The sequence below is a fragment of the Telopea speciosissima genome, chromosome 3 (assembly GCF_018873765.1).
Source record: "Telopea speciosissima isolate NSW1024214 ecotype Mountain lineage chromosome 3, Tspe_v1, whole genome shotgun sequence".
NCBI lineage: Eukaryota > Viridiplantae > Streptophyta > Magnoliopsida > Proteales > Proteaceae > Telopea > Telopea speciosissima.
The window spans coordinates 31882046-31905422 of NC_057918.1; the positions used below are offsets into that span (position 1 = coordinate 31882046).

Genomic DNA, 23377 nt, shown 5'->3' on the forward strand with positions numbered 1-23377 from the left:
GCCTCATCATTTTTTACCCTTGCAATGTGGGATTATTATCCTCTCTAATTCCTAAAGCTTGGCAGTGCGGTAGTGCTAGGTGGAGATGCCAACACGTGGCAGCTCGGGCATTCAACGGTCCAAGCTCATTGACTATGTTGAGCTCGGACTGTTGGATGTCTGAGCTACCTCGTGTCGACATCTCCACCTACCACTATCGCACTGCCAAGCTTTAGGGAAATGGAGAGGATAATTTTCCTACAACGTGACCACCTGAATAGGTAGTCGGGCCTGTCATATATGTCCAATTATAAACGATAGGTCGGTTTTCGGGCTTTAATCGTGCTACCAATAATTGAGGAAATTGGATCTAAAGCGGGCTACCAAGCCGTTTATCGTTAAATGGGTCATGCTTGTAAATGGGCCTTAAAGGGGGCTGCTGGGAAATACTAACAAAATGGACTCTAAAGCAGGGCCCTAGATGGGCCTTAAAAACCATAAAGAATAGATGATTAGGGAAAGAGAACACCCATACACATTTTTTTTTTGGTAAAGGAGAATGCCCATACACAGTGACATGCGAAATGATCGTCGTACTCTCAGAAAATTCCACATTTTCATGGGGGCACAATGGTCCGGACTGTCCGATCACGATACAACCTCCGCATTAGAAGTCAGAACAATCAAACAGTGCAAACGGGCTAAATCGATTCGGGTTTTCTTGTTGAGCCTGTCGGTGCAGGCCTGCAGTTGACATCCCTAGCCAAAAAAGTCCGATACTGATCGATAGTATTCGTATCAGTTTCGAAATGACTGATGCTCGTACCATTTCCTAGAAGGCTAAAACCATGCTCCCCAGCCGCCCAACCTCAAAGGGCAAAAAAATAAAGGGTTTTTGTCAAATGCCCCCCTCAGAATGCTCATTTGTCCAAATGCCCTCTTACAATTTTTTTAATTATAAATTCCCCCTTATTTTCAACAAATTATAGTATTTTGGTCCTGTCCGTTATATTGGTACGTTAAACGTAGTTTTAGGGTATATAATGACCAAAATGCCCTTGTGATAAAAACCAACAAAAATTAAAATATAAAGTAACCAAATTGCCCTCATCTTCCCCAAATGGTTTAGGGTTGGAAATTGAAAAATCAAACCCTAAACCATTTGGGGAAGATAGAACCCTAAAATCAAACCTCTAAAATTGAAGTTGCAGTGAAGAAAGTTTCCCATGAATCAAGACAAGGATGAGGGAATTTGTTGCTGAGATCTAGTTTCACCCGATAAGGTCGATCGGGTCTCTTCCAGTAGTGAATTAGATGTGCTGGGTGACACAAAGAACCTATTCAATGGCCGTACGTGAGGTGTTGCGTCGCCCAATCTTGGTGATTCGAAGATGAATGCTCTGGGACTACAGATTTCGCGACGTTGATCGCCGCCACTGCTGTTCTTATTGCCATCGTTGTTGTTAGTGTTGCAGTAGAGGGAATTGAAGTTTTCGAAGAGGAAGTGAAAGATGTCGGTGAGAGTTGCAGCATTATCATCATCACCATTTTTATGGGTGTTGGATTGATTTTGATCCACGGAGAAGGAAGAGGTCTTAGGGTGTCTGCAACCTGATAAGATCCAATTTGAAGGGGTGTTTATGGTATTTGGATGGATTGGAACCTGGGTTGGGATGGGTTTTTTGAGCTTAGAGAGGTTTTTGGCCCTCATCTCCACCTCAATTTTTGTTGTTTGATTAGGATTATGTGCCTGTGCACGATGGAGTAGTAGCAAAGGTGAGGTGGGAGGTTGAGCAGGTGGAGTTTAATGTGTCCCTGAACGCTGAAGTTGCTCTCTAGTTAGAGAAAATTGCAGGAAAAAAAGAGAGCTTGGAAAGAAATTGGTCTTTTAACATTTTATCTTTGTGCTCTATATATCCTTTTGAGATTGAGATTATCTTTTTTTTCTTCTTCTTCTTATTCTTCTTCTTTTTTGTTTAGTAAAGCATTGTATATGATTTGATACTGAAATCGGGCTAACAAAGTAAAGAAGAAAGGGAAAAAGAAATTGAAACTCTTTTTGTTATCTTCTGGAGATTTTTTTTGGATCTAAAGGGCAAAGAAAAAACAGACAAGAAGGAAAAACAAATACAGCAACAGCAGCAGCTTTAACTTTCTCGAGAGCAAACTGATGGGTTTTTTGAGCTTAGAGAGGTATATTTGCAGAGATTTCTGAAATTAGGATGGTTACTACATCTCTACAAACGATCACAGCAAAAAATTCCCTCATCCCTTGTCTTGATTCATGGGAAACTTTCTTCATTACAATTTCAATTTTGGAGGTTTGATTTCAGGGTTCATTTTCCCCAAATGGTTTAGGGTTTGATTTTCAGTTTCAAACCGTAAACCATTTGGGGAAGATGAGGGCAATTTGGTCACTTTACATTTTAATTTTTGTTGGTTTTTATCACAAGGGCAATCTGGTCATTACATATCCTAAAACTAAGTTTAACGTCTCAAATTAACGGACAGGACCAAAATGCTACAATTTGTTGAAAATAAGGGAGATTTTACAATTAGAAAAGTTGTAAGGGGGCATTTGGATAAATAGGCATTTTGAGGGGGACATTTGACAAAAACCCAAAAATAAAAAACGAAATGGATAATACGGTATAAAGTCTAAAACTATATATAGTATTAACACTGAAATAGCCTCGTTGTAGTCCTCCTATTATCTCCTCGAGATGGCCGTGGTCGTCTGTTGCTGCTGCCTGTCTTCGCGCCCAATGCCAGGTGGTGCTTACCGGCATTCCGAACCATCTCCGGCACAAAACCACGCCAGAACCAATGCTTCCGGTCAGTAGTTCTGATGTTAGGGCGTTATGTTTCTTGTTTCTGCGTTTCTCTCTGTGCCTAGACTTGAAATATCTGTAAATACTTGGCTTTTTCATGTATCATCTGTATTTCTCGCTGAATCTCATCTGTTTCTGTTTTCGGGCGGTACCTGTAGTTGCTTTATAGAAAGAAAAGAGAGAGAGAGATTGAAATCATGACGATCTGTGTTATACCTCACCCGTGGTGCTATGGCGAGGCTTTTGACTTGTGATTTTGCGTTCTACTGTTGTTTAGATTGGGACAATGTCTTCATTTCGACCGGTTTTTTGAGTTTCCCTGCTCATTTGCACTTTGATTTCTGTGCTTTCAATCTTATTATAATGTTAGTGAAGCAGAATGTTTTCATTTCGACCGGGTTTTGAGTTTCCCTGCTCATTTGCACTTTGATTTCTGTACTTTCAATCTTATTATAATGTTAGTGAAGCAGAATGTCTTCATTTCGACCGGTTTTTGAGTTTCCCTGCTCATTTGCACTTTGATTTCTGTGTTTTCAATCTTATTATAATTTTAGTGAAGCAGAATGTCTTCATTTCGACTGGTTTTGGAGTTTCCCTGCTCATATAATGTTAGTGAAGCAGAATGTCTTCTTCATTTCGACCGGTTTTTGAGTTTCCCTGCTCATTTGCACTTTGATTTCTGTGCTTTCAATCTTATTATAATGTTAGTGAAACAGAACGTCGGGGTTTTAATTAAACTAGCCACATTTGTTTCTGTTCATAATCTTTTGGATAAAAAAAAAAGAAGTCTTTTCTTACATACAATCATTGTACTCCGCCCGGTTACTTTCGCAATACTCAACTGCTGATTCTGTGGTCTTGCTCGTTAACTGTGGCAGCGGTCTGTTTTTTCAGTTCTTGATACTTTGGCATTATTCTTGTTAGGATTTCTTGCTTACTTGTCTTCCAATTTCTGATTTTCTGTGAAGGGATCACTGATTGACAAACTGTTACATAATTCATTCCCTTCTATCAGATTCGAATGGCAAGGTTCCTCTTTCTAATTTCTTCTATTGTGGGGCTGTTGTTTTGCTTGGAGTGTTGTAGATCAACTTGAAGGTCTAGCTTTATTTGGTTAAGGAGTATAAGCGTCTGTGCTCAGCTTCCTTCCTTAATTTTATGGAACTAAGCCGCTTTATTTCTGGGCTAGATCATCAGAACCTTACTGGTCCAATGAATGAGACCTAGGATGATCTTGGTTGGTTATGGTCCAGAATGATCTGTCCTCCGATATGAAATATCTAGATTCTAGATCATAACTCAAAATCAACCATAATGATCTAGATTGCAAGACCGTTCATTTTCTTCCATATGAGTTTGACTAGTTTAAGATTCTGATCTTAGGCCATTGTAATTGCTAGATTTTAATGCCTTAATAGGCCATGAACTATATCAGAATAATTCTCAATGAATCCGTAAGAGGTGATCTAATTTTTTTCATAAGGTCCAGGTAGAGACCAATGATCTTGAGCGACCAATCTGGCAGAACAACTCAAAAAGATAAGAAGTGTCATTGCCTTACTCTTTACAACAACAACAATAACTCAGCTTTTTCCCAACTAAATGGGTTCGGCTACATGGATCCTTTAAAAAACAAAGGGAAGTAAGAGAAATTTACAAGAAATTGGATAAGAAAGGTAAGTAATGGAAAATGAAAAATGAAAGTAAGAGGTTCTTGAATTCCTGGGCTGTCCTCTTTCCTCTTACTTTCATTTTTCATTTTCCATTACTTACCTTTCTTATCCAATTTCTTGTAGGTTTCTCTTACTTTCCTTTGTTTTTGAAAGGGGTCATGTAGCCAACCCCATTTAGTTGGGATAAGGCTGTGTTGTTGTTGTTGATGTTGTTGTGGTGGCTTGATGAGTAATACAGTCTTCCGAGCACTATTACTTGAAATGCCTTCATTTAGTAGGCTGTAGTAATAATCTTTCCATCTCTCATTAATATCCTCATCCCTCATTAGTACTTTACCATTTTCATGTTTAATACATCTAACATGGTTGAAATCTCTACTCTTCATTTCCCTCATTTTAGCTATCTTTAAATAGCTTTTATCTCTTCCTTTGTGCTTAGATTGTTATAAACATCGTCATATTTCTTCGCCCTTGCTTTTCCCACAATCTTCTTAGCTTCATTTCTGGCAAATTTATATCTTTTTAAATCCTCTATATCCTTAGTCCTTTGTCATGTTTTAAAACTAGCTTTCTTAGTCTTAATGACTGCTTGAACTTCATCATCTCACCACCAAGTCTCCCTAGAAGAGTAACATTTTCCTTTCAATTCACCTAGAACATCTTTAGCAACATTCTTAAGACAAGCAGTCATCTTGTTTCACATCATATTAGTGTCTCCCTCAAAGTCCCATTTTCCTGGTTTGACCACTTCATCAGTAAATTCAAGGTACCTCATTTTAAGCTCTACCACCTTATCTAGGGCAAATAAGCTCACATGTTTTACGATTCTACGTTAATGAAGCACATATTCATAACCACTAATCTATGTTGTGTGGTTAGGCTCTCCCCTGGTATAACCATACAATCCTTACATTACAATCTATTGGACATTTAGTTAGAAAGAAATCTATTTGGCTACTTTATGCCCACTTTTGAGTAACTAAATGCTCCTCCCTTTTCAAAGTAAGCATTTACAACGGATAAATCATAAGCCTAGGAGATGACACAATGCTCCTCTCTTTCTCATTCTAAGCATTTTCAGAGAGGACCTATTTAAGCATGGTTACACATATTTGAATCATTAGATTGGGGGAAGGGGGTGATGTAGATCACAAGTCCATATGTACCCGCAGGCACAAACCCCAAAATCAGCCCAGCAAAGTTGTGGGATTCTACTGCTGTGAGAGGCAGCCTGGTCTGATGATGTGGCAAGTTTCTGTTGGTTCGATGGAGCATCGGCTAAGGTAGCCCCAGCCCAAAGAGAAGCAACCCCTGATTTTGCTGCTCCCTGCGATCTGATTTTGCTTCTGTAACTTGTGAAGGACATATCTCAGCAATCCCTGATCAGAATTGGCTGAGATTTTGAGGGCTTGTCACTGCTATCAGAGCCTATACTTGATCCCTGTTTGGAGCCCATATTGCTGTTGGTTTGTGAGATGGGCTAAGTTTCTATTTTCGAGTCCCCTTCATATCTCAGCCTTCAGCCATCAGAACTGGCTGAATTTTGGAGCATAGAACCTGTTCAACATCACCTCCACTCGACCTAAGTTTGGTGATATTCTGCTGGCTGGTTTGGTTCTTATTTACTAAGTTATTAATTCTGATTTTGTTTCTAATTTGATGTTCTGCGGCAACCTATCATCGATCTTACTGTAGAGTGGTTCTTAGTTGAACTCCATCTACATTATTTGGTATCAGAGCTAAGGAGAGGTGGTAGACACGATTGACGGTTGTTACATTCTACTTCCAATTGAAGATTCATTATGCAAGTCTGATTCAATAACTCCACCAAACTCGAGGGCGAGGTTTTTTCAAGATGGGGAGAGCTGATGTAGATCACAAATCCATTTGTACCCGCAGGAACAAGCCCCAAAACTAGCCCAGCAAGGTTGTGGGATTCGACTGTTGTGAGAGGCAGCCTGGTCTGATGATGTGGCAAGTTTTTGTTGGTTCGATGGAGCACCACCTAAGGCAGCCCCAGCCCAGAGAGAAGCATGGAGAAGATAAGAGACCAAGACAGAAATTATAAATAAATAAATAATTACTGCCCATGCGAACAGTGCTTTGGGGGCACATATGGACAACTTTGTTCCTAATTTTGTTTGGCTATGTTAGTTTACTTTGTTTCTATTTTCCAGTTTGGTTGTAATAGGAGATTAGATAGTTTCTAAATTCAGTTATAGCAAGTTAGTACTAATTTCTAATTTCAGATTTTGAAAGTAGTCTTAGCTTTTATTTAGAAGTTTCTATTTTCTTAAGTTTCTATTTTAGTCCATTGTTTCCTTTTAGTTACATTTAGTTTCTATTTTCGTTTGGTTTCTATTTTTGAGACTTTCTATTTTGTGAAGCTTGGGCCAAGCTATAAGTACGCCCCATCAGTTGTACTGAATTCAGACTTTACTAATGGAATTTCTATTGCTTGCTTGCAAGTGTTTGGTCTGAGAAAACTTGTGTTCAACAGTTGAGATAGATGTGGGTGAGAGACCCAAGGCTGAGATAGCCTAACCCCTCCTATCCCTATCCCCCCTTCATCTATCTATATCCCCTTCTTCTTCTTATCCTTTTTTTTCATGTTCTTTCATATGTAAACAGCAACAAAAAAAAAAAAATAAAAAGCAATAAAAGTTTCAGTTATTCAATTTGTTCATCCTTATTGTGTTGATCCTAGCTGCAATTGATCTCCCGCTGGTTTCCCTAGTTCAAGGTCGATTTTGCATTAGGACTTAGGAGGGGAACACTCAGATTAGTAATTTGGCTTCGAACCCTAGGATGCTAATCTATAGCATAGCTTATTGTATCCTTTCCCTTATATACCTATTCCACAATCTACACATCATTTAGTCTTGGAACACATAGAACACAACATTCAATAAAAATAATTGAAATATGCATTAGGAATGAAGAGCCATGAAATTGAAAATTTTCCCACAATTAACAAAGTGTGAAACCATTTAAATTGCATCATTGTCAAAAAGTTAAGACACTTAAAAGTACAATTTACAAATTAGCAACTGTTTGTCATTCAATATTACAAATTACGAGTTACAACCCTAGGCCCATGTCAATATTATATAGAGTTTTGAGAAAGGTCAAAACCACTAGAAGATAGATGTGCCCCGGGACTGACAACTGTTCCTTTGACTGTATCACATATGTTGGCCAAGTCATACTATGCCTGAAGAAACTCTCAAAAGTCTATCACAACAGCTCTGTAGGTGGCATCGTCAACATGTGCAAGGTAACCGGTTCTAGGATATTAATCACCGGGCCATGAAGGTACATATATGGACCCACCATGACAGCTTGGTGGAGCAAGGCATATATAGTTGGGGGGCCAGTATGAGAAGAAGCTCTCTACAAAAGATGACCCATTATGTGACTGACCCTCAGACTCAGTGTCGAATGAAGAAGAAGAGCTATACTGGCCATACGCAACATCTTCGGAACTAGAGCTCTCTAGGGCAAAGGATGGTTCACTCCATTACCCATATCCACTACTCTTCTCCATACTCGGGCCTCCAAGAGTGTTAGACAAGCTCATAACGTCTATATCCATGCCATCTTCCTCCTCATCTAGGCTGAAATTACAGCTCAGGTCTCTCGAGTAGCCTTTATGGACACGTGCACCATGGTTGGCATCTTGTGTGGCATGGTCAAATTGAGTCTCCCTTTATGAATCAGAGGGGCTCATGGTCATTGGTCTCATAGTTTTCAAGGTGGCTTGGCGACGTGAGGCAGTGGAAGGGGGGGGCCAAGGCGGCTAGGCACCACCTAGGAGACACCTAGGAAACCAAGGCGCCCTTTGAGCAAAGGGATCCTGGACGCCTAGGTGACACCTTGGCATCTATGAGTCTATGACTGGTCTACTCATGATGTTCCTCTTCCTCTCCCCCTCTCCTGGATGTTCATATTTCAAGAAAAGGGGGTTTATCTTCAAATTCAAAATTTGCCCATATGTTGCTCAAAACTACCAAAAGATTGCAGTAAATTCTCCAAAGTCGACCACCAACCCTTGATCCAACTGCTGAACGAAGGATTTTGGCAAAAAATTCAGGCTTCCAGATGTTTCCAGACCTCCCAATCGAAACGGGTGAAAGAATCGACGAAATGATTTGAAATTGGGTTTTAATATTACTGGTTTGTATCGTTTCGCCAAAATCTGGAAATTCTCTGAATTCGTATTTGAACTCGTTTTGGTTTCCAAAACATTTCACCAAAATCTCAACATTTCCGTTGAGATTTTGAACCATGGCTGGCTAAGCACAATTCATTCTGGATTTTCATTAATGTTTTGCTAGGAAAAATAAAAGTTGTGAGAGAAAAACTCTATTCCTGGGTGTGCGCATATAAAAATAGAAACTGTCTCTTCTGGGTTGTATGATGAAACGGAAACTCTGTTTTGCTTCTTTTACCCATAGGGTGCCCCTTGAGGTCCTAGGCAACCAGTCACCTAATGTGCCAAGGCTGCTAGACTTGATTATCTCATCCTCCACATGTTACAAATTTGAATAATTTCTGTGTTATCCTTTAATGTTTTAATCTCTCTTTTCCTGCCTTCATGTTCTTTAGTCACCTAATGGGCCAAGGCTGTTAGACTTGATTATCTCTTTTCCTGCCCTCATGCTTTTGCCTATGTATCTGGAAAAGAAATTCTTTTGCTTATGAGTCAAATAAGATACAATTTATAAGCAACATTTTTAGCTAATTATGAGTTATTTGCACCATCTGTAGCTCAAATCTTTCTTGTTGTCCTTTGTTTCTATTTCCTACAGCAAAACATGGAAGGAAGGACATAGTACATGTTGGTGGTGAAATTATTTTTAAACAATTATTGGAAGTAAAAGCATTGCTGAAATCAGAAAAGCTTGGTTTTCTTTCATTTGGCGGGGAGAAATTCATGTTTTCCTTCAGTAACTCATCTAGTAGAAATCAGATATTGTTTGAGGCAAGCCAATTATTGTCAACTTGCCAGTCCATTTATTCATGGGCTGATGGTTCACAAATGTCTAAGTTTGAGAAAACTCGCTGTATTGGTCGAAGAAGGCTACCAGATTATGACCATGGCACTGTGGAATGCTTATTCCCTCATCAGGTAGGATGGTGAGTCTCCCCATGTCCTTTTTTATATTTTTTTCCCTTTCTCATATAGGAACTTTTACTTCGGTTTAAGTTGCCAAAATAGACCCTTTATTGCAACATCAATAAGTATTTTTTTGTTGCCTAAAAAATACAGTACTTTAAGGTTGCTTTAGCAGTTTTCAAATCATTATTTCATTACCATTGTTTTATGTGTATTAAGATGAGAAAGTTCCATTGCTCATTTCTATGGCAGTATGGCACTATAACATTAGATGACATAACCCTGAACATGACCAGTGATTGTATGTTATTTGGATCGTGTTAAACTCGAATAAGGAATTTATATTTGTCAGAATTTAGTGATGAACTTTCAGATCATTGTTCAAGAAGCAGACCATAAGTCTAAATGAAAACCTAATGATGTAGGATGGATGGGGGAATCAATGTGATTGGGTGTTAGGTTTGCTATATACAAAACATTCTTAGTTGATAATTTCATTTGGTGATTATTTCAATATATGAGGACAGAAGTGAAATTTTCGAACCTTTTGATGTATGTATATATGCACATAACAAATTATGTTTTAGAGATGTATTTTAACAGTCGATATTAAACACAGCAGGTGTGGCCCACCTAGTGATTAAGGCTTTGGTTGATTGTTAAAGAGGGGTCTTATGTTTGAATTCTTTTGAAGTTGAAAATAATAAATCTTTTTCTTTGAACAAGGGATGAAAGGCCCATTTTGGCTGAAATCAACTGAAATAGGCTGAAAAGAAAAAGGTGAGAAAGACAACCCAAAAGGAAGGATTCCATGGTCCCATTTCATATTGGGGATATGGCCATTACTGAAATTCAGACCAAAACAAAGCTTACAACTAGGCAAACATATGCAGGATCATAATGGGTACTTTTTAAGCTAGGAGAGGGTTGGGGTTCAAGTTGTAAAATCACTGTTAGGGCTCAATTTAGTTTTAAATTGAGATCAAATCGGTACTGATATAATTGAAATGGTTCAATTTTTAAGGTTTTAAAGGATTGCTTCAGATTAGGAAGCTTTCAGGTTTGAGAATTTGGCAGACAGATTAGGTGAATGAGACTGTAATTCAATGTGGACATCGAATCCGATTGAAAGATTTAATCGTATTTTAGATGATTCAACAATATGGAGAGTTAAGAGGTTTACAATTCCTCGATGTCTAGGTGGCAAGTTCAGTTTAAGTTCTGAGCAAATGGAAATTCTGCCTAGCTGAATTTCATGGTAATTGTTAAGGGGTTAATGGGAATGAATATGAAAAATATAAGTGGTGAGGCCATTGATAGATAGAGGTAGTACAAGTTCAGATCACAAAGAAGATTTTTAGATGGAGAATTTAAGAATAGATGTGTACAAAGATAAATTTAAAAGTACATTAGAAGAACTTAGAGAAGAAGAATAAATAAATTCATAGAAGAGAGAGAAGCAAGAAGTGAAGAAGATACGAATTATCCCAAAAGATTTCACAATGAGCTGCTGCTTCCAAAGTCGGATTCGAAGTTACAGTAAAACACCTACTCACATGCTTAAACTTGCCCAAGGATTAATAAAAGGGACAACTTAAATGATCTTCTGCTAATAAGGATGATTTTATGATCATAACCCATGCAATTGAACTACTTAATACGTGACAGAAAGGACTGCCAACTACACTCACATGTGGGCCTGCATCAAGAACTTTACAAGGTCAAGTATAGAAGGGCATTGGCTGGGATGACGGTGTGTTAGATGGGCCCAACGGCGACACAGCGAAGGATTAGGTCGTTCTTCTCTTGCATGCGAAATTTACCATATAATAATTAATGGGGGAGGAAACGGGTTACCCTTGAACTGCAAGCGTAGATCCTCCATGTGATCTTAGCTCTTCCTCACTTGAGCAATCCATGGAACACTTTCACGCAACCCTTTGTGTTTGTTGGGAAATAATCAGACTGACAATCTCTCACGTAGGGTTCCAAAAGCACTAATTTTCACAACCTAAGAGGAGAGAGAGAGAGAGAGAATTTTCATCGTGGCCATCTCCTCTCCCTCCTCTTTTGTAGATTAGGTTGGCCACTAATTTTGGGCTACCTTGTTTGAGTGTGTTTGGGATTCTAAATCGAACATTGTCATGATGTGGCTAGTCCCTTCAATGGCAAGTGTCCTTGTCAATCCCTTCAATGACAAGTGTCCTTGTCAATAACGAGTATCCTTGTTTGCTACAAAATTGGAAAGAGGTAGAATCCCATTGGGTATCCTACCTAATATTCCGAATATCTAATCATATCCATTAATCTAATTAATGGTGATTATAATGATATATAGATTAAATAAGTTAATACCATTAACTCCCCAAAGAAGTAAATATTCTCAATTTAATCCAATTAATTGCATAATAGTCCCTCCACTAAACAATATCACATAATAAATTATAGGCCATGGAATTTATTACTACCAAACCCCAGTCCATTGAACACGCACGTACAGAGATTCTCTTCTCCACTTCGTCTTCTTCTCTCTCCATTCTTGGTTCTGGTTTCTTCATAGTTTCTGCTGTTACAGTGTTGCCTATTTTGTTGTATTATCGATCTAGGTTATATTCTCCACATTTGATATTTCTTTTGTGGGTCTCTTTTGTTCGACCATGACTTACATCATGGCCGTGAGTCTATATTTGAGAATACTTCATACGGTAAGTTATTTAGAAAGTAGGAAACTAATGTATGGAACTTGCATTTTATTTGATTGTGTTCATGTTTGTGCGCAGTGTGTGTCTCAGGGTCTTCTGAGTGCTGACATTTGATTGATATTATGTCTTTTGCAGAACATGTTACCATTCAGGTTGCCAGCAGTGGCATTTGTTCTATCAATTGTTTTGATGTTGACTATACCTTTTGAAGCTTTAGCAGAAACATGCGAAACTGAGAACTCTGTTTTCAACATGCCTCTACTGCTCTCTGTAGCTCTTGTAGGGGCTACAGTTGGAGGTGAGGTAACAGGAACATCACAATTACCTCTGTTTCTATCTATGGAACTCTAAATTCTGTTTGTGTGTATACATTGGATTACAAAATGGGATAGTGGTGGCACAATGGTCATTGTACAAGGCCTAACACAATGGGCATCTTGCCTAGCTCCAAAATTCGGTGCATATGCCAGGCCCAACCCTCTACTATCCACCTTCCAAATTTTGAGCTAGACAAAGTTTGCCAGGTGCTAAGACAACGTTACACACACACAAAAGTAAAGAAAGTGGCACCATGGTTTAGTGGCTGAAAATACAAGGGGGAAGTCCACCATAAGGCGGGTCATATGGTCAAGTTGGATTACCATATTTGACATGTGACCAGTCTAGGAGGAACCCCCTTCTACCGAACAGTTCAGATTAAGCCCATTATTGCTCCCTGTGGCCTAACGCCAGGCAAGCGTTGTGCTAGGGCTGGCACAATGTGCCTCTTGTGCCTTCTTAGAATCCAAGATTACCTGGACCACTTGAGATGTCTCTAAAGGCTGGCATTTTTCTACTTTATAGTGTATGAGATGGGTAAACCTCCTATTTGAGGTGCCTGGTAACCAATAATAGGAGGTACCAATTCATGTTGTTTTCTTTTTAGCATTTTGCACTAAAAAACACTTTGTTTATCAGGATTGCTTGCTCGGCAGAGGAAAGGGGAATTGAAGCGAGTGAATGATCAGCTCCGCCAGATCAATGCAGCCCTGAGAAGGCAAGCAAAGATTGAGTCCTACGCCCCCAGTTTGAGCTATGCTCCCGTTGGTAGTAGAATTCCAGATGATGAAGTAATCGTAGATTCGAGAAAGCAGGAGCTGATTTCACGATTGAAAACTGGGAAGAATTTCTTGAGAAACCAAAATCCAGAGAAGTCATTCATGGAGTTTAAAGCAGCCCTTGAGCTTGCACAGAATATGGAGGATCCCATTGAGGAGAAAAAAGCGGCTCGAGGCTTGGGTCTGTATTTCCTACTTTCTTTGCTTCCTGTCGATGTTGTTTAACTCGTCTGTTTTTAACGAATTTGAGCACTATGCCCGTGTGTGTGTGTCCGTGCTCGTTGTCACAGAGGGAGCAATGGAAAACTTGTGTTGTAATTGAGTAGGAAACCTTGTGTTGCAATTGGGTAGTCTATCCAGTTGCATCATTTAAAGAATCCAGTCTCTGACAATATCAGAATATAAAACCAGTTATCAAAGTAAAGAGAAGAGAGAGAAGGCTGCTAGAGAGATTAACAGCCAATGACTATAGCCTCCCCCCTCTATCATTATATATAAAGATAAGTTCCAGATTACAAGAGAGCTTAAGAGTCCTTGCGATTGAATAGTTCCTAATCAGACTAGGAAAGTAAATAACAAGGAATCTAACTAGATACAAAGTGTCCTAGACTAATAAGGAAAGAAATAAAGAGATAAAGTAAAACCTAAGCAAGACAGCCACTGGAACACAACCACAACCCACGATAGAGGGACTCCCCCTATTATGGTATTCACCTAACATATCCCACGGTTTAACACAGTCCAGCTAGCATAGTTGATTCATAGTTTGGTAAATGTAGAATAAGAAATGGGAGAAAAGGTTAATTGGGAGGAGCAGCCTAGGAAGCTTTGCTGGCTGCCTGCATATCCAGTTCAAGATCCTCTATGTATATGCTTTGCTCTTAGGTAATATTGAAACTACTAAACTCAATATATTTTTAGTTGACTGAAAACACTTGATTTTCAAATCCAAAGATTTTCTAGAAGATAATAACCGGTTATTTGAAGAGGGGAATGTACTGACATTCTCAATCAATATGATGGAACAAACTAAAACGAGCGTTCCAGTGCACGAAGCTCCCACTACAGCAGGGTCTGGGAGGGGCAAATGTTCGCATCCTTGCCCCCTTCTTCTCAGGAGAGGCTGTTTCCAAGTTTTGAACCTGCAACCAACAGTTTGCAGTAGCGCAACTTAACAGTTGCGACAAGGCTTGCCCACTATGATGGAACAAACTACCGAACTGAAAAATTATAGTTGTGACAATCGCCTCAATATGGAAGGTGTGATCATTTCCTGCTTGGTAAACTCGCCTTCTCATGCATTTGCAGACTTTTGCACCAAATGGAAATACTCAAATGTTGTTAATTTGAGGTGGGGGGGGGGGGGGGGCTTGGTATTATCAGCAGCTGGGAAAAACCTTAGGTAAACCAGAATTTTAAACATGAATCATATCATAGATTTCATGTCCTTGCTCCCAAGTAGTTGGGATTAGGCCAAGCTGAGTTGGTCTTCTTTGACTTATTTTAGCTAACAATATTTCAATATCTTGTGAGAGTGGGGTACTGTTTTGCTATTTTAGAGGATTGGTGATTGTCTACCTTAAAATTGTTGAAAAACTTCTTTATTGTCAAGGGTTTTCGTTTACCTTTATGATATCCTTGAGACAATATTCAAAAGGTTGTGAACTAATGTTTTATTTATGGCAAGGGAAAAAAGAATATTGTATGATCCTTCCAATATACTAAGGAACTTGGACAGTTGTTAGACCACAAAAATATGTTGCGTTGTATAATCTAATTTGTAATAGTTTATCTAATTTTCAGTGTTCCTGTAGTCTGGGTGTTTTGATATTGTATATACTTATAAGCTAATCATTGTTTTGCTAATAACATGTTAGTATTATAGTATTTATCTAACTTCATACAGTTGGGATATTAATTGTGATTCAGTTGAATTTAGCTTCTGGTAGTAATATTCACAAGGCGAGCTTTTCTCTGGAGGAACATGAAAATTTTGATCTTTATATATTCCCTTTAAGTAGAGCTTCATTAATGGTTACAGATTGAAAATTATAGAAGCTGAGGTTTGGAAAGTGGAGATATGACTATATGACTTGAATTCTCGTACCCATGTAAATGAAACAACCTTTTTTTTTTTGGGGGGGGGGGTGAGGGGGATTAAAAATGAATGAAAGATGATGGCTCACTTTTTCTTTTATATATTTCCAAGCTTTCTAAAATATTTTCTTGCCTGTTGTGAAATCTTCACTTCTTAGGGTTCTTCTCTTTTTGTTTCCTTTTTGTAGATACATTCCTTTCAATGAGAATGTAGAAACTTAAAAACATTCCGTTAAATGAAAGTAGACCCCTCTATAACTGATAATGGTGTTGGAATGGTGGAAAGATAACTGCTGCGGTCGAAACTCGGGTGGACATTCTAGGGAAATAGGAGGATGGGGTTGGTTTAGGTATGGAAGCTATGACGATTTATTGACAACAAGTCAACAACAACAACAACCATAATCTTATCCCAACTAAATGGGGTCGGCTACATGGATCCGATAGAGGCTATGACAGTAATAAAAATAAGAGAAGTAAAAAGACGTATGAGGTGTAAAAGAAAGTAAAAAAGATAATAAGTAAAGGAAGAAGTCCAAGCAGTAGTCAAAGCAGCATCCCAGGAACATTCCCCTACAAGGGGTTGGCTACACAGGTCTTTGTTCTCCAAACAATTCTATCTACGGTCATACTAGGATCGAGCCCTCCCACATGCATATCCTTTCTTACTACTTCTCCAATAGTCAATTTAGGCCTGCCCCTACGTCTTTTAGCTCCGTCAAACTGAATCTAGTCACTCTTCCTTACTGGTGCATCCATAGGTCTCCGTTGTACATGATCAGACCACCCCAAGCGGCTCTCACGGAGCTTCTCTTGGATTGGTGCAACTCCCAGTTTGGTTCTAATACAATCATTCCTTACTCTATCTCTCCTGGTCTTGCCACACATCCTTCTCAACATCCTCATCTCTGCTACACTCATCTTATCTATGGATGATTTATTGAATTGATTGGAAAAAGTGTGTTCTGTATGCATTTGCGTGTGAGCCACATTCTCATTACAAATAATATGTAGAAGTATATTAGTTCTAAGCTATGGAAATCAACTTAGTTCCTCATAAGTTATTTGATGTAGTAAGTGGGAGTGAAGCAACTAAGGATAACAATGGGATGATCAAATGCTGGAATTGCAGCAAAATTGACTGACCTAATTAAAACTAGATCTGGACAAAAATAAATCGTCCAAAATCCAGGTTTGTACAAAAAATATCTTGTCTGAGTTTAGAACTGGTATGGTTCTGTGTTTGGCAACTTTGAGAAGCTGACTACAGTTGTCCAAATTTGTTACACTAAATATTGAAAAAAAAATATGTTTTCTTAAATTCAAGTTTGAGTATTAGCTTAGTTTTTTGAGTTCAAAACTAACATATATTAGCATTAGTTACCCTCTTAAATATAGGTGATTACTATACACTTTGTGATAAACATGGTTAATATGACAAATTTGGACAACGTGGGTTTGGCATGAATGACCTGAGACATTTGTCCTTGTCTGAATTCTGGGTACAGTCCAAATTGAACAAATATGCATAACATGGCAATATGACCTAGACCAGAATTTTCCCACCCCGACATATCATGGGGATTTTAGGTAAATACTATACACATTTTATGTATATGAATACATGGATATGGATGTGTATACCTTCGTAAGTACATATGCTTCACAACATTTTTCCAATTGTTTTCTCTTTTAATGTGGAAATTGCTTCTTGCAGGGGCATCTCTGCAAAGGCAAGGGAAGTACCGGGAAGCAATAAAATACCACTCTATGGTTCTGGCAATTTCTGAGCGAGAAGGAGAGGATTCTGGTGACACAGAAGCTTATGGTGCGATTGCAGACTGTTATACTGAGCTAGGGGATCTTGAGCAAGCTGGAAAATTCTATGATAAGTACATTGCAAGGTTAGAAGTGGACTGATTTTTCTCTGTTTCATATGGTCTCTATCCTTAACTATAATGTAGCTTGTCCAAAATTAGTTGAGCTCTTAGTTTGGATTTGAGGTTGGCACCTCCGGGGGATAGTCCTTTTTTAGGTATCTAAAATGTAACTAATCTATCAGGTGTCTTTGTGCTATGCACTCATGAATCATTTGGGAATCTTGCTAATGTTGTGTAATTGTAAATGTAGCATTATGATCTATCATAGTGATGGGTTTCTAGAGACCTAAGAGATTAGGTTTATAAACTCAGTTGAAAACTAGAATCGCAGAAAAGAGAAAAATATCAGATTTAGAAGAATTTCAATGAGTAATAATCAACAGCTCAGGTAGGAATAGAATTCTGGGATATACATTGTGGCAAAGTGGATTAGGATGATGTCATGGAAAGCAGGATTGCTTTCAACTGCGTTATATTTAAAATGTTGCGCGGTAGGTCAGGGAACTAGAGAGGGTATTAGTCACAGATGGAAGGAATGAATCGTATACTACTGCTGATCTACGACCAAAGAAGTAAGGGTGCTCGTAGATCAGCTCTCAAACCTATTATTAAGATGCGTTAGCATGCTTAGACGCTAGAGCTGGCCCGAGCTGTATGAGTCAGAAACTCGTCCCACATACAGTTCAGAGGCCGAGCCGCACCCCAGCAATAATGGTCCGGCTTAGGTCAACTAACACAAAGAAGATACATTTCACTCCACGATTGCCTCAACCTCAAACCATCGTTATTAGTTCCTATTCTCTCCCTGCATGAACCTCGGTCCAATCAAAGCTTTTGTTCGGAATTTAAGGCTAGGGCCGGTTAGAACTCCCATTGCCCGATTGAAGTTTTGCAGCAAAGATTAAAAGACCAGATTTATAAGAATTGCAAAAAGTAATAATCTACTACTCAGGTGGGAATAAAATTCTGGTCGAAGGTCACTTTAGTAGTCTAGTAATAACTCAAAAGATGAGTCTGACCCAATAGTCTCATCTGGAGTTATAAGGATATCCTACTTGGAATAGGATTCTTTGAAACATAATTTCAGTAGTGAATATCAATGGCAAATCTCATGGGGTTCAGACCAACAATTAAAGAGTATTAAAAAACCAACAGATTTCAGCAATGATATAAGAATACTAAGCTGAAATAGAAAATCAAATTTGATATTAAAATAGAGCAGAACTAGAAATCCAACTTGAAATAGGACTCTAAGAAATCAGCACAAAAGTCAAAAACTGAAACCGTAAGAAGGTTTAGAATGGCAATGCTTATGCAGTAGAAACCAATTGCTAACTATGGAAGCAGAACTGAAATCCAATGGTTAGATTTGAAGTTTTAGAAAAATCCTTGTTGGAGTAGGAATTCAAGAAAATTTCTTGTTATGCGAACCTCAGCGCAACAGTAAGGTTGCTCTATTATGACTTAGTGGTTGCAGATTTGAGTCGGGAAACAACATCTCAGCAAAGCGGGGGTAAAGCTGCATACATTATGACTCTCCCCGGACCCTGCAATGGCAGGAGCCTCGTGCACCAGGTACACCCTTTTTAGTAGGAATTCAAGAAACCAGAAAAAATATAGGATTTTATACTAAGAATAGAATCAGAACTAGAATTTGATATGAAGAGAGAAGAGAATTGCAGAAACCAACCTTGTAATCAATGGAGAAGAGAAGACAAAAATCAGGTATGGGATACCAATCCCATATGCCAAGCTATTAAGACCTTTACTCAAATCATCTTCAATTGATGAGGGTGTATTACATATATAAAGACCTCAAAAAAATTCTAAGTTGATTAATAAAAGGACTCCTAATCACTCTCTTAACTTAAAGCAAACAGACTTAAAATAGAATTTTTAAAAACTACTAATTATCCTAATCTAATTCATTCACTCAACTACTAATCCGGTATACTAACTTTACCCCCACTTTATGTGCTTATAAAAAAGCCCATTACGACAATAAACCCAAAAATAACAAGCCCAAGGCCCATAACAACCCAACCATTGGCCAAAATAAAGTTTTTTGAGGCCCCAATTGGTCGGATTGGACACCCTTAACTGCATCACATTGATTCATGGAGTTGGAGCTTATTCATATGTATTGTCTTCTGTATGCCATCCAAGCAACTAGTCTTAGCTAGTCTTTATCACGTTAACACCTATGGAAGCTAAACCTTCTTATTATATAAAGTAATTGGTAAATTAGATATATTAGGACACTAGGTGCAAATGTGGAGGATGTTGTTCACCATTTAATGTGTTCCTCATAACTAACATGTAACTGATATGTTCCTCGGTAGGAACTTGGATCTGCAAGACCTTTTCCCTTCTTGGACCTTTCGTTGATTAAGAAGACAAGAAATCAAATGAGCAAGGTTGCATAAGATTTGGGTGCTTCAAGGGAAACACAATCCTTCAAGAACTAACCCTTAGGGGCTAGCTCAGTTGGCAACACATTCAATTGAAAAAAGCCTTCAAGAACTTCCTTCCACATTAAACAACATAATAGAACTGGTCTTTTCCCCTTTTAACGATACTTACAGGAACTGAAACAACCAAAGGAAGTACATTATTCCATTAAAAAAAAAAATTTACAGCCATGCACTTGAACAACCCACGTGTACACCAAGTGGACTCCATCATGGGTCTGCAATAGAAACCAGGTATCTTATTTGCTCCTTTGTGTGCTTACCTCATAACTAGGTTTGGATATTTGGATAACTAGGATTGGGTATTGGCTGATTAATAGGTTATTTACGCATGGATTTCACGTTGTAAAATATTAGGTATCTGAGCCAGTTTGGAATGAAATTGTAACTGGACCTAGTCAGAATATTTAATATTTTTACTTTATATTTTTTTATTCAGTTGAAACTTGAAAGGTGTATTCAAGTAAAAACCACGAAGAAGGTAAATTACCATGTATAATCAGTATAAATAAGATTTTACGAAGAAAAAACTCTTAACCTGTGGTGAAAAAGAGAGGCAAAAACTATAAGCTGTCAATAAGGTCCATCAAACGATTCAAACAGTAAAGTCTACTCTGTGGGACTTAAAATTTTTGTTAAGAATCATTCTGAGTTTGTGTGTAAAGATGAGTTATTTGTGTTTTGTCATATCCTTAGGAACTAGGAGGAGCCCACAACGTCAAGTGCTCATCCATACTCTGATATCCTGTCATACCGTTGCTAAACACTCCCAACCACGATTTTAGTAATCCAGTATCGGATCCTCCGGTCCTGAATCCAGCTGGATTGGATGGATTTACCCCTGTTTGCCTGCCGATTCCAATATGAATAGCCCGATTTGGACTATCCAATAACGATTCTTCAAAGCATGCTCCCAACTCCCCCATTTTTCCTTTTCATTGCCTCCTGTTCATTTGCCCTTTCTGAGTCCTTGCCGACAGAAGCTGCCACACAAGTTGTGACTATGGTTTCCTAGTACACAATGTTATACAACTATTAATCGGCGGTTCAAGCGTTTGGAGAAAGAGTAAATGCTGCCTGAGCTGATCACATACTCTTAATCTCTTTCTTATTTCTGCCTTTCTTTCCCATGACGACTAGGAACAGGCAAATCAAAATTTTCATTTCGAATTCCGGGCCTCAACATCCTGCTGCTCAGTGTATTTCACGATCAGTATTGGAAATGAACAGAGAAGTGGTGGAACGTGTAAAACCACATATTGGATCACTCCAGTGCAGCACAAAATCATTGACGCCGAGTCGGCTCCTATGCCGTTAGCTATGCCCTGCTTAGTCCCCTAGCACAGTGGAGGTTTCGTAGCACGCGGTGGTCTACGATCAGCTAGGACACGAATCCAGCAAGCACTTGGGTGGAGTAAAACGGATCTACAAGCACCGTTGCACTAACACGCGCACTGTACTTTTTCAGCTTGTTCTGATGCTCTAGCCGTTGCTTGGTTCTGGCACACGCGCCTTACTCAAATATAAGTGTCTTTCTTCTTTTCAAGTATGGGGCTTCCTGAACAGGCACCTCTATAGTTTTGTTCAAAACATACAAGTTTCTTTCCATTAACCTTCATTTTATTTCCAAAAATAATTTAAAACCAAAGTAAAAAAGGATTTCCAAAAAATTTTAAAGTACACTATTATAATGTTATTGTTTAAAGTTGTTGAACAATAACTAAAAGAAGTGTGTTGTACAAAGAGGGTCTTACCAAAAAAAAAAGTGTTAGTACAAAGAGAGCAAAAATTTACAAATTGTGGAAGACGATTTTCTAAATAAGTGGACATAAGAAAGCAAATCAATAAAGTGTGCCAAAATAACATCCTACATAGAAATACAACAAAATCATTTCACGTGAGGAAAAGAGAAATGCTTGTGTACCTTGGCCAGGCACAGAAATCCTGTACCCATAGATTATTTGACACTTTCTCAAAGTAAGTCGACGAGAAAATGCATTAATGCTCACTCCAATCTTTTTTGCGGATGCTTGAACGACTAGCATGTGCTGTTTAAAATGCACATGACAGTGCCTTGAGGTGCCGAAGAAACCAAATGAAAAACGGGGAGGGGAGGAAGGGCGCTTGTTACAGAGTAAATGATTCGTACATTACAAATGGCATTAACTGGGTTAAAAAAAATAGAAGAACGTATCAGTGGACAAGGCTCCTGCCATTGCATGGCCTAGGGAGGGTCATAATGTAAAATCAATAGACATCCACTTCTGCAATGTATTCATGGTCACAGAATTCTTCATGCAGGGGTCATCTACAAGTATTACTAAGTGTGTTTTAGTAGCATAATAATAATTTAACAGAACAGAAATTCTCCCCACAGAAAAGGCATTAACAAAGAAAAATTGAAAATGCAGTAACAAACCCAACAATCTTTATACTGAACTTTTATCTCCGCTTGCCACAGTAGGTTCAAACCAACGTTGCGGACCGCTGTATAATAAGCAACTAAGATAAACTATCAAACTGTAAAAGGGAAGAAAATAGCTATCAAGACCTGATGCTCGGACCATCATCCATGAAACAGCTTCAGAAACCTTTATAGGGGGAACAAGCCATCATAATAATAAAATATAAAAAAAGCCTTCAAAATATATCTCTTCTCCCTGTAGCACCCACCCAGTTCCCCTGAATCTATTCACTGCACAGTTAAAACTACAAACTATATCCATACAAAGGCGAGCACACCCAAAAAAAAAAATGGAAATAAGGAAAACCATCAGAAAAGTCTTGTCAAGACTACGACACAAACGAAGAAATACTAAGGTTTAAGGGTATCATCTCTCAGTAGTACATGAGCTGCTGGGCTGCAGCAACATTCTGAAAACCTCCATCATAGATCGCCTGGCTTGCTCCAGCAGCACCCAGGCCCATGGCTGCATGTTTGAGAGCATGTTGACCCTGTGGGTGCATTAGTGCCTGGGCACCAGCCATCTTGCTCATAGCCAGCTGACGCTCATAGGCTAGAAGTTCTGCAGCCGATATACCTGGGGGGAAGGGTGGAGGAAGAGGTGTGGACACTGTCCCTGGTGGAGTAGGTTTACTACCCCAACAACACTGCCAGACAAACATGGTTATAAAATTAGTGACATCGAACACCATGGATTAACAATAGGCTCAATAAAAATAAAATTAGTATGACCATTGCAAAAAAAATGCAGCACATTTTTTTTTGGTAACTTATTTAAAAGAAAGAGAGAGAGAGCTATATATTGGCCAACAATAGAGAGTTGGCCTTTAACCAGTAATGATCACAAAATGTCGGGCAAATGTCAACATGTTCATATTGGCCACCTAAAATCTGAACCTCGAAGTATTCAAAGTGGCAGTAGCCATGGGAGTTCTTTCCAGTTTTATTTGAAATTTCCTAGTTTTTGTCAACTAATGACAAATTTGGATTTGTTAAGTATGATGATGGAAGTGTAAGAATGCTTATGTGGTTGGCTAAGAGGCTTAGGATGGAAAAGATATCAG

At 38.6% G+C, this 23377-nt stretch overlaps 1 protein-coding gene and 1 long non-coding RNA gene across 3 annotated transcripts; both read left to right on the forward strand.

Annotated features, from left to right (window-relative positions):
- Window positions 1–84: 84 nt before the first annotated feature.
- On the forward strand, window positions 85–22928 carry LOC122655793. The gene is made up of 4 exons (XR_006332006.1): window positions 85–95; window positions 1479–1483; window positions 17952–17962; window positions 22670–22928. It is a non-coding gene; the product is annotated as an uncharacterized LOC122655793 (long non-coding RNA).
- On the forward strand, window positions 2680–17643 carry LOC122655792 (protein FLUORESCENT IN BLUE LIGHT, chloroplastic). 2 transcript variants are annotated; one of them, XM_043850131.1, is made up of 5 exons: window positions 2680–2814; window positions 9295–9614; window positions 12440–12602; window positions 13262–13582; window positions 17216–17643. In XM_043850131.1, the coding sequence occupies exons 1-5, from the start codon at window positions 2703–2705 to the stop codon at window positions 17416–17418; spliced, it is 1119 nt and encodes a 372-aa protein (XP_043706066.1). In that variant the 5' UTR covers window positions 2680–2702; the 3' UTR covers window positions 17419–17643. The 2 variants fall into 2 exon arrangements, with proteins under 2 accessions (XP_043706066.1, XP_043706067.1); XM_043850132.1 differs by lacking the exon at window positions 2680–2814 and having other exon boundaries at window positions 9460–9622.
- Window positions 22929–23377: the final 449 nt, after the last annotated feature.